General features: G+C 37.9%; 1 protein-coding gene across 7 annotated transcripts in view; it reads left to right on the top strand.

Annotated features, from left to right (window-relative positions):
* LOC149238529 (chaperone) overlaps positions 1-10,197 on the top strand; it is a 227,242-nt gene extending 217,045 nt beyond the window's left edge. For all 7 annotated transcript variants that reach the window (XM_089373073.1, XM_089373074.1, XM_089373071.1 and 4 more), the window contains one exon: positions 9,755-10,197. In XM_089373073.1, coding sequence (XP_089229199.1) covers positions 9,755-9,962 — 208 coding nt within the window. In that variant the 3' untranslated portion in view covers positions 9,963-10,197. The remainder of the gene's footprint in view (positions 1-9,754) is intronic.
* Positions 10,198-12,199: the final 2,002 nt, after the last annotated feature.

Here is a 12,199-nt window from a genome sequence, read left to right on the forward strand (position 1 = left end):
AGTTTTTAATGGCTAAAAATGCCCAAAATAACAACATAAACCTTTGACATCAGCCCTAAATTTTATGGTAAAACATGCAATAAATGATAAATTTTGCTATTAAAACATTAATAAATGCAATTCCTACATTAAGGACAATAACATATAGGTATAAAAATGCTATTAAATGCAAATTTTAACCAAACCTAACCCTAGCTACCATGAAATAGAAGAAAAAAATAAATTAGAGTGATCAACACAACAAAACTAGTGCCTCTATTCAATCAAGCAATGAAGTCATATAGGTCAAGATCAAAGTAGGAGGACCTTGGATGAAGAAGGTAGGAAGACAATTTGCTTTGCTTGGAACCCTTGCGACTTCTTTCATAGGATATTTAAGGTCAAAGGATGCAAGAAAACAAGTTACTTTGATGGATTCTCAAACGACAATTTTTCCATAAATATGTAGAAACAAGAGTTCATCAAAGATATTGCTCTTTTTAATATGGCACAAATAAACCCTAATTTCAGAAATTACATCCAAAATGGAAGAAAATAACATTAAACTTATACCATTCAAGCAAGAATCACTTCATCAATCCACAAGATAGTCTCTCCATGCAATAAATATCCTCCCCAAAAAATATCATTTAGGGCCTCAAAACAACTCTGGAACTTTAGGACCTGAAACTACCAAAAATAGAAAATTGTCGAACTAGGAAAATTGTGCTATGAGCCAATGGAATAGGTAGGTGGCCACCGATATCCACCTGGATCAAGGCCAACCTGGGGTCATTTTGGGTCTATTGGTGTCATCATGAAGAATCCTTTGTGCTAGGTCAAAGTAGACCAATGTCTTGATTCTAAGGGTCCTCTAGGACATGAAATAGTTGCTCAATGTTGTCAGGAGGGTCAACTCCCTCAACGTTGCATCTTCTAAGCCATCTATCTCTCTGAAGAGGCCTGGGTAAGTGTGGAGTGGGCTCTCAAGGCCTGGGCTACTGTGGACCACTTGACAAAAACAACATGAATCCAAGTGAAAGCAACCATTCATCAAAGACTAAGGTCAATAATGCATCTAAATGGACCAAACTTGAATGTTAAGGGCATGTTAATACTTCAAACAAGGATCGCCTTTTGATATCTAACTATACCAAGCAATGTTGCATTAATCGTTGTCGGGATAATATCAACACGAGGCAATAATCAGAAAAAATCGTAATTATCGGGAAATAATCGGGAAAAAATCGTTTGGTACAAAAATATTCATTTTTTTTGATAGCTAAACCATCTACAACATAAAATAAATACATTGACACATAAATATGATAAAAGAACTAATATATAAGACATTTAATATCATTTCTAGTGCTAAAATCACACATAACATTGAATCATGTCCTAAATAGTAAGTCCTAACTCCTGAGTCCCAACTCAGCCTCAAAATATCAACAAAAAATATAATAATGTATCTCATCATGTCATAATGTCATATACAATAAAATGAAGAAAATAACTAAAGTCTAATCCTATTGATTTCCTTTGCCCCTCTTGCGAGAAAATGCCATAGCTTTCCCTTTCCCTCTAGATGTAGATGCTGGTGTTGGTGGAGTTGGCAGTGGAGTCTGCTATGTTGTAGAAGCTAAAGAACTAGAAGTAGGAGCTATAGGAGGTAGACCACGTCCTCTACTGGTGGCAGGGGTAGCCCGGGCAGGTGGTGTCACCTAGAAACATTACAATCTCCCAATCCTGAAATCCTGAAAAACTGATAAGTTTGCTGGATTTTGAATGAAATCTAAAATTCTACTTTCTCCATATGAAATCCAATGAGGCCTGAACTTTTCTCAAACATCCTGAGTCATTTCATGGTAATGTTAAAAATTTAAGTAAAAGGATGAAAATGAAGATTAAGGAGAATGTCACTTTTGCTTTAAGAATTTAACATTACCATGAATAGCATATCAATACTAGGGCCTAGACTTGATCATTAAGCTGCCCCACTCCAAAATTATTTGTTTCTTTAAAAAAAAATTGCATTTCGAACATTTAGCATCCCTTATAAAACCTCGTTGCCCTAATTGCCCGCGATAATTTCCGATTTTATCACGATTTTTTGGAAAAAATTGCGATAATTTGAAAAACTCGCGATAATTTTCAAAAAATCGGGCAAAAAAAATACCGGCGATAATTTCGAATAAAACTCGCGATATTTTCGTTCTGCTGAAAAACTCACGATAAAACGATAAAATCGCGATAATATCGCGATTTTCACAACACTGATACCAAGTCCCATAAAGGTGTTCCCTACCTTGATAGAAGTGGCTAGTGGTCAACCCTATAAGGTGTGTCAAACCCTCAATGAGAAGTAACAATTCCAAGTCAGCCCCACTCAATAGGTATTAGTGTAAATATGTGATAATGAAGAGGAAAGGCTTCATGGCAAAGTGTCATGGTCAAACGGATCAGCTGATGCAGTGTCCATGTCTTGAGTGTATGAATGTAAAGGAGGGAGCAATCGTGGAGGCATGTGCTACCTTGCTTGGCTTGATTTTTCCACCCCTCTTGTGCGCCTTTTACTTCTTGATAATGCTTTGTATTATTGCATATAGCTCAAGCGTTAGAGCTTGCTCTTTATGTTGTAGCATTTTTATTACCCCTTAAGATGAGTCAGTTCATCATTCATCGAAGTTGGGACATGCAAGGGTTCCTTTTGATGTGAAGGCATCATGTGCTTAAGAACCAAGTTATGGCTAATGAGGAGGGTAGAGCTCATGTTAGGCTTTTGCCCATGCACTAACTTATGTCCCTGGCCCTTTTTTGCATTTTGATTTTTTTCCTTTTCATTCGTTGTGGCTATGATATGCTTTTTCATTCTTTTAGCTGCATCAACCTCCAGGGCAATATTTGTCTGGCCTTACTCAAGGAGTGTGAACATATGGGTGCCAAATCCCAAAGAACCAATGACAAGTTAGACCAGTGGAATGGAGGTGAGATTTGGGGCATGTATTGTGTCATGGAAAGTGTCAAGTATTGTATAGGGGACAATGAACATGCTATCTCAGTCCGGGTTTTCCAAGTAGTGCCCCTCCTATAACCATAAGGACTTATGGGAGGTCCCACTGGACTAGGGCTAAAGATTAACCCCTTGGTAAGGTGAGAGAATAGATTTACAGTCAAGATCGATCAATCTTCTAGATCACCCCTTTATCCATATTAAATGCCCAAAACAAACAAGTATAAGCACCCGATTGCAAAATGATCAAAGTACTTTTTGAATAGTAGCCCACCTTCATCCAAGTGTAAATGCCAGATGGTGAGAGGCACATGGTTGATGCAAATGGTGAAGGCATATGGCAAATAGCGTCAAATAGTGGGTGTCAGGGGCTTTTGGCTGGCTAGCTATCCAACTGAGTGTCAAATGTAGGAGAAAAGTTTTCTCCTATGGGGTTACCCATTTTGGTGGGTAATAAGGTTAATTGCCTATTAGTTATCACTTCGTTTTCTGTGCTACAAGTTGTTGAGTTAGTTCTTTCATGTGGTGTAGATTCGAGGGCTAATAGGTATCATACCCAACAATATCAAACAAGATCAAGCCAATGTTGCGAAAATCGCGATCTAGATTAAATCAGCGAGGGTCTGAAATCGGGAAAAAATCGTAAAAATCGGCAAAATTTAAAAAATTAAAAAAGAAATACAAAAATCAAGATTTAAAAATCACGATTTTTTGAAAAATCAAGATTAAATCGCGATTTTTTCAAAATGAAAAAATTACTGATTTAATAGGCCGATTTAATTGTTTCAACGAAAAAATCGTGATTTTCGCAACACTAGATCCAATGTTGCACGAAGCGGGAGCGAAGCGGAAGCGTTTTTTGGAAGCGGGGACGCCGAAGCGTCATTTTCCAAAAATCTAGGAAGCGAAGCGTCCGCGGAAGCGTCTGCTATATATATATATATATTTTTATATTTTTTTGCATTTATACTCAAAACAAACATCCCAAATACCAAATTAATTGTAGAAGACATGAAAACATGCATATTTTTGCATAAATCAAGATAGATATGGCATCCATGATTCCATTGTAGTTACTAGTATGTACAACAATCATCTATATTCTAGCTATTACAAACATACATCAAATTTTTAAGCATATTATAAAACATAAGACATTTAAGCATATTATAAAACATAAAACATAGAGCATATTATGATTTATCTAGCAAGTGAGCAACTGTCAACATTTGTCATGTCCAAAATTCAAATAATAATGTTTACAAAATATGTCACTTGGTCACCGCCAAGCCAAAAAGGTTCAAAATTCAAATTCACAAGTCTACAAGTCTAATGAGTAATCTATGACAAAAAGTAGTAGATTGTGAATATATCTACTAATCTCTCCTCCTTCCACCACGAATAGAACGTGGTGGCGGGCCTTCGCGTGGTGGCAATGAAGAAGATGGTGCCTGTGGAAGTCGTGGCACTGAAACTGATGAAGAAGAACCCCCTGCTGTTGGTGTTGAACCATGGAACCTAGGAACCAAGGGACCAGATGGGGGTGGGGGTGGTGGCATATCAACACGGTCATCATCATCCTAGAATCGCTCAAAAAATTCATGCAAAAAAAAAACACTAGTTAACAAAAAAATTAAAAACATGAATTAGAGAAATGCTTTATAAGGGAAAATTGGAAAATTCATACCACAATGGACATACCTGGATAAGAGCATCCTCTAATTGCTCTAATCGCAACACTCCATCCTCCAAATTGGGCTCCTCTGGATTCTTGTCCCAAATCAACAAGTCTTTATTAGACTTTGCATCTTCACAGTAATGGGACAACAATCGCAAGTTGTAATGAACATAAACCAAGCTCTCTGCCCGGTCTAAATTCAACCTGTTCCTTTTAACACTGTGGATGAAAGAATAAGAGCTCCAACACCTCTCTGCAGAAGAAGTGTTTACCACCTGTGATAGCACCCGCAATGCCAAACTCTGTAGAAGTGGAGTACCCCCTCCATGCATGTTCCACCACTCAAGAGCAGAAAAAGTCTCTCGATCTTTAATTGCATGCATGCTCCCAAATGGACCAGTGTTGAGCGTATAGTTGCTCACCTGTCTCCGTACCAATGCAGCCTCCTCCTCATCAGGGATTAATTTACTCAATGCAACCATATATTTTTTGCGAACCTCTTGATCTTGGTGTGGTTTTCTCCTGCTTCCCCCCCAGGTGCTGGTGTTGAAATCCATGATGGATGATAGTATTTAGGTGTCAAAACATATGCTAATGCATGCAATGGAACATTTAGCATTTCCCATCAGTTTTCCACCTCTACACGAATATAATTGTACAAGGTGGTATCTCTAGGCTCAACAATGTCTTTAATCTGCCCCAACATGCTATCCATTTGCTCATACACCTCCCCAATTACTGGTCGATCTGAATCTGCAAACTTGATCATGTAATAAATTGGTTTGGTGAATTGCAAAACATATTTAACCTGTCCCCAAAAGTAACTGTCAAGAACAGTGTCCTTGACTGCATTAGCACCATCTATGTCAGTGTTAATTTCATCCCATGTTTCAGCACACACCAGATTAGTTAAAGCTTGTCTCACCTTCACTAGCCGCCTAAAGGTGAGGTAATAACTAGCAAATCTTGTCTTTGCAATTTTAAGCAATTGCAACTTGGAGTAAGTGCCATAGAAGTAGTTTACCCTTGTATGCCCTGTGATGAATTTAATGAGCTGCTTCCCTCTCCTGTAAACCTCAGCAATCCACCCACATTCTTTGTGTTTCACAATATCATGCATCAAAAGGTTCAATGTGTGAACCAGGCACCCAGACCAAAAGATGTGTGGATGAGTACGCTCAATAATTTTTCCTACTGCCTTACAATTTGCTGCATTATCTGTGATCACTTGAACCACATTATTCGGACCAACATCTTTGATTGATTTCAATAGGAGATCTGCAATGTTTTGTGCAGATGCAGTGATGGAGGAGGAGTCATGACATGCAATAAATACTGCACCACTAGAAGAAACACCAAGAACATTTATCAAATGTTGGTTTCTAATATTTGTCCACCCATCTGATACAATGGATAGCCCAGAATCTACCCACTCACTTGTAAAACGTGTCAAAGCTCTTTGAACCTTAGCTTTTTCTCTTTCTAATAACACTGTTCTAGCTTTCTCATAGTTGGGGGCCTTGTATCCTTTTGGGGCTTCATTGATGGCCTTTACCATTTCATGCCAATAGGGAGAGCGAGGCACATTGAATGGTACACCGCAAGCACAAAGAAAACGGACTATCTTTCCATCCACATCATCCCTCCCAACAACATTAAGGAAATCCCCTATTGTTCTTCTACCTCCAGAGCTTGCAGAAGTACCATGAGGAGATGAGCAACTACCAAATTTAGAGGTTGCACTTGATTCAGAATGAGTTTTTTGTTTCTTGTTTTTTTGTTGTGCAGCCATCTCTATTTGGATGTATTTTCTTCTTTCTTCAGTTGAAATGTTTGGGCAAATTTGTACCCCCACAGGACCCTTTTTTTCATCACTGTCCAACACCCCACAAAGATGCCTCCTCAGACGGGTATATGAACCACAATATGGTTTTCTTCCATGACAACCATGAGGGCACACAAATTTGTAAGATCCACCACCCTTTCCCCCATCAAGTTTGGTCACATAGTTCCACAAGGGTGTTGATGTAGCTTTCCCATCTTGTGTTTCAGTGTCCCCTTCAGGTTCATCCCCTTCCTCTTCAAACCCTTCCTCCTCATCATACATTGGGTCACTCCTATTAGGACCATCAACACTGTCCTCTTCTGTTTCTTCCCTTCTATTCCTATTCACCTTTGCCATCATTAAAACCAAGAGTGGAATGATACATAGAAGCCAAAAGAACACCATCTTGGAATATGGATATAGGTGGTGGACAACCTGTAAATAAAGGAGCAAGTAGAAACAATGGGAAAGAGTAGGAGAGGGAGGAGAAAAATACAAAAAAATTGTCAAAAAAACAAGGGAGTTTGGGGTTTGAACTTACCTCTTTAGCTCTTGTAGATGAAGTCCTCCAAGCTCTTGCTCCAAGCTCCTCCTCCTTCTCCTAGCTCCTCCTTCTTCACTCCTCCAAGCTCTCCTCTCTTCTCCTCTCCTTTCCTCTCTTCTCTTCTCCTCTCCTCTCTTCTCTTCTCCAACTCTCATAAACTCAAAGTGAGAAAATGAGGAATGAATGGGGGCTTTATTCTTTTCATTCCTCACCTTAACCTCACTCTAACCTCACCCTAACCCACCCCCTTAATGTTGAGTTAACATAACTTAAAAAAAAAATAAAAAAAGAGTGTTTTTTTCCCTTGCGCGCGCCCTTTTTGGCCGAAGCGTACGGAAGCGTGCGCGAAGCGGCCGCTTCCTGCTCCGAAGCGCTGCGCTTCTGAGGCCCGAAGCGCCGTACGAAGCGCGCTTCGGAGGCATGGAAGCGGCGCTTCCGGCCGGCGCTTCGGAAATTCCAGGAAGCGGCTTAAAAAGCCGAAGCGCCGCTTCCGTACGGGACGCGCTTCGGAGCTTCGAACCGGGGGGGGGGGGGGGGGGCGCTTTGTGCAACACTGACTAGATCAAGCACCTCTCCTAGATAATCTTTAGCTGAAATACAAGCTCCCTCTTACACCTAGAGTGATCTTAGTCACAAAAACTTTGATACCATGTGGTAATTTATGCTTAATCTAACTTCTAATGAAAAGCAAAAATTTCACCTTTTAGCTAGAGGTTTCTTGTATCTTAATCCTGTGAATTTTCAGCCTTAGGGCTGTTATGAAATACAAAAAATCAACAGCAACAATAGACGATATTTCAACTCTTAACAATCCCAATCATCTAGGGAGTCCAAGAGAAAAGATACAAATGTGTTACAATAAGTTTCAGCCCTCTAGGGCAATCTAGGGCAATCTTATCATGCATATAACATACCTGAAAACCACTTATAACAGTTGTAAAACAGCTGTCAAAGCTACCCTTATATTCTTCAATTACAAAGTTAAATCACTTGACAATTCACTATTGTGCCAAAAATTACAAACCATGACGGATACATATGGCTGAAAATCTAATCTGCATTTTTCACAAGTATTGGACAGCTGAGAACTTCATTAATATGCATAAAGGTGGAGTTCATCTACATACCATAGCCTTATCACAAGGCTAGTACAATCCACTAGCTCCCAAAACTCTAACTAGGGAAAATCAAGAAAAGCCTAGCTCAACCAAAGAGATCCAACAACCATGTCTTCCAAGGCAATATGTCTCCTCTTGTTTCCTTCGCCAAATACAACGTAGGGTTTCATCTCAAAACCCCAATTTCCAAGTCTCCAAGGGATGAAACCTTAGCCCTAGTCTTCAAGATACTCCAACAAGCCTAGTGACTCCAAGAGAGAAATCAAGTCCAAAAGAAGATATAAGAGAGAGAGGAGAAATGGTATGCTCCACTTGAACACATCTCTTCAAAAGAATAACAAGAATTAATAGTGAGTCAAGGACTTTCTCCTCCTCTATATATGAGAGGTAAGGGAGGCCAACAATACATATGTGAGCAATAACACATGTAATCTCACACATGTGAAGCGTTACAATTCAAGGGTACACATGTTAAGCTTCAAGGTGATGTTGTCCATAAGCAAGGGTGCTCCACAATGTGTGTCCAATGCTCCTCTTGTAAACTTCCAAAGGCTCCATCAATCCTCCTAAGCTTTGTACTTCATTGGATCCACTATCCTTATATGAACATTATTGCAACCCCAGTGTCCCCAAGAAAACTCCAAGCCTCCGTATAGGAATCCAAGCTACCCTATGTTGTCTAGGGCTTGATGGCCTCCTCAAAGATGCAAAATGATCATCCTCCTAATTAGGATGTTTTCCAAGAAAGCAACCATCTCCATGTGGCCATCATGTAGAATGTAACCAAAGTTATTTGGAAATCTCCAATGCCCTATGGAAGAATATCATGCAAGCACCCAATTGAGGTCAAGCAACCACTAAGTAAGCCATTTCCAATGTGCAGATCCATCATAGACCATCTCCTATCTGTAAATCTATCATGGACCATCTAGGGTTGATCATACATCGTGTACTCAAAATCTCATGAAGCACCCCCAAACATGGTGTAAACACTTTCGGCCTCAGAAGCTAACAGTTTCTAGTGGCTAGGAAAAAACAACTGGCTAATATTATTAAGAGGTACAACAATGGTGTCAAAACACTGTCAAGCAAGTCCCACCGCCCCATCAATAGTATAGGTTATGTTGCAGAAATCCTCGAGCACAAAGAGGGAAATGCCTTGCTGTCACTTCCACTCTATTGATGACAGCCCCCAAAAGTTCATTGAAGACCCATTCCATGATTGTGTAATGTGTACCAAGAAGACTAAATATTAAGAGAGGATTATTGATTGAACGAATTATTATCCATCTCTCAGCTTAGGTTCTCCAAATTTCTTTGTTACTTGGATTTATACCAAGTTACATCTGTTTTTCTTTCAAAAGTATACATATTTATGTTATGGAGTAATTGCTAATAAACAACCATTTTAACCTTCCCATAACGGTTTTGAAGGATATTAATAAAAATCTATCTGGCCCCATTTGTAATATGCACATTATTGTGTGAATCACTTCTACCATTTCTGTTTGCAATAAGTATCCATTACGATAAAATGTTGTATTGATAGAGTATATTTTACTAATTTAGTACTAATGTGTATTATCTGCATATGTAGATCATTAGGCCTATGTGAAAGATGTGGTGGTTTGAAGGTAGTTTCTTGTTCCAAATGCAAAGGATTGGGTACGTTAAGCAAAGGAACACTAAGCATTTTTAGTGGCATTGCTTCTGATCGGAGAGTGGGACAAGAGGATGCCTCTGTGCCATGTAGATATTGTGGATCTAAAGGATCTTTGAACTGTCCAAAATGCTCTGGAGCTTGAGTAAAGTTTACATTTGTGCTTGGTAATATGTCGTAAGTAGCAGGTCACCAAAAGAAACTTTTTACATTGCCGGTTTTTATGGGGTAGTGATGAAAGAGGTTTCTATGCTATGTGGAACCCATCTAGCTACAGCATATGTTCAATGTCCAAGTGTTCTAGAATGATCAAATTGTGTACTTGCTTTCCATCATAAATCATATGATTTTGTATCAATAAAGCCATTAAAATTGGATTATGTTTGTGTGTCGTTTACAGTCTCTTGTTTTTAACTAGTTAGATAGCCAGGGTGTTTTATATTGAAAAATATTTAGTTTCTTTTTTATTTCTGTTGGACCAGTTTTACTATTTTGTTGTCTAATTTCTAATGAGAGAATATGTTTCTATGAAACAAATCTCGACAAGGTTGCTGCAGGAAACAAAATCAGTCTATTATGCGCTTACACGAGGCAATCTTGTAATTTTTCTTTGCTGGAAATCGAATCTGAGATTATGTCATTTTCCTATATATGGATTTCACTGTTTGTTATTTCTATCAGAAGTAATATCTTAGAACATTCTTCAAATCTGAGCTTTTGTCATTTTCCCATATATAGATTTTACTGTTTGTCATTTCTATCAGAAGTAATATCTTAGAATATTCTTCAAATCTGAGCTTGTCATTTTCCCATATATGGATTTTACTGTTTGCTATTTCTACCAGAAGTAGTATCTTAGAATATTCTTCAAATCTTCAATGAATGGATCCTACAAGTAGTTGTGTTCTATGGCAACTACAGTAGCTATGGTTCCTTTCTATAATGTTACTCCATTTGCACACCAATTAATCTCTTTACTCTTTAAGGAAAGACAAATGAGAATCAAATGTATGAAGCAGCCGTAAAACACGTTTGAAATTTGAATGTATGATGGAAACATGTTCAGCAGTTTAGTAGATTTGAAGCAATAGCATGCTGAAAATGATATACGAACTTGTGTTTTGATTAATAACAACTCAAATATCAATTAGCAATCATTCATTTGTGCTTATTTTAATTAAAATGTACGCCTATGGCATTGAATGGAATGAAACAATAAAAGGTCCCAGGAGAAAGTATTGTACATTTAGAACTTGTGAGGTAGAACAAGATTATTTGCAATGTTGATATCAAAAGAACAAAAGGTGAACATTTTTGCATTATTTGAATGCCTGATAAATTTATGTGTACCAGAGGTCACTGGGCAAATTTTCTTTGAATATACATGGGGCATTTATTAAGGATTCCCAATAAATAAAAAATTCACAAAGACTTATTTCACTTACGGAAAAACTAACTTTTAGGTCAACATTGACGTCAATCCTTCATACATTTTTACCAGCAACTTTTGAATCCTTTAGAAACTAAGAGCAAGAGGCTTCTATTTCACTAAGATCACCCAAAAATTGCCATCAGACTTTGGCTATGAAACACCAAATAGGTATTTCCGGAAGTCTACCCTTATAACAAAGTAACAATGAAAAATTCTTAGGATTTTCTCTTTAAACATAATTACTTTTAAATGAATCGTGATTGTCTTTGGATTCTTCAAAGCAACAGTAGCGTTTTATGTCAATGAGGCAGTCGTGTGCTTTTTCATGCATGCAGATATTCATATTCTTATATGACAATTTGCATACATTGTAGCATGAGGATGTCAATTGTGCTCCTATTTCATCCTATTCTCCACCAGGCACACCTTCCTCCTAACTTTTGTTATATGGAATCATTACGATATATTTGTCCAAATGTGTGTCATCTTGTGGCCAAATCATCCATCTAAATTATTTTTATATTCGATTTTATATCCTAGATACATGATATGCCTGAAGCATATCTCCAAGGACTGCCTTGAACTCATCTTAGCTCACAAACTTGTGACTTCAGTAGGTGGCTCTTGGTTTGGTCACTGGAAACAAGGGGAGATGCATGTAGACTGACTCTTTTTCACTAATTCTTTTAGTGGTTTTAAGTTGTTAAACGGGTTTTGGTCCAATATAGAGTGTGCACACAATTATATCTTTTCATAATACAAAATCAGCTTAATACTATTTAAAGAAATAAAAACTATTCAAATTCATTATTTTCCATACGTATGGTAGACGCACACATTATGAATAAACCTTTGATTGCTTTGGAATGGTATTGTTAACTTCGTATGGTATGGGGACCTATTTTAATGGCCTATCTACTATTAAGAATTTTTTTTTTTTTTTTTTCTTT

The sequence above is a fragment of the Pinus tabuliformis genome, chromosome 8 (genome assembly GCF_031772625.1).
Source record: "Pinus tabuliformis cultivar Carrire ecotype Pingquan chromosome 8, CPIR1, whole genome shotgun sequence".
NCBI lineage: Eukaryota > Viridiplantae > Streptophyta > Pinopsida > Pinales > Pinaceae > Pinus > Pinus tabuliformis.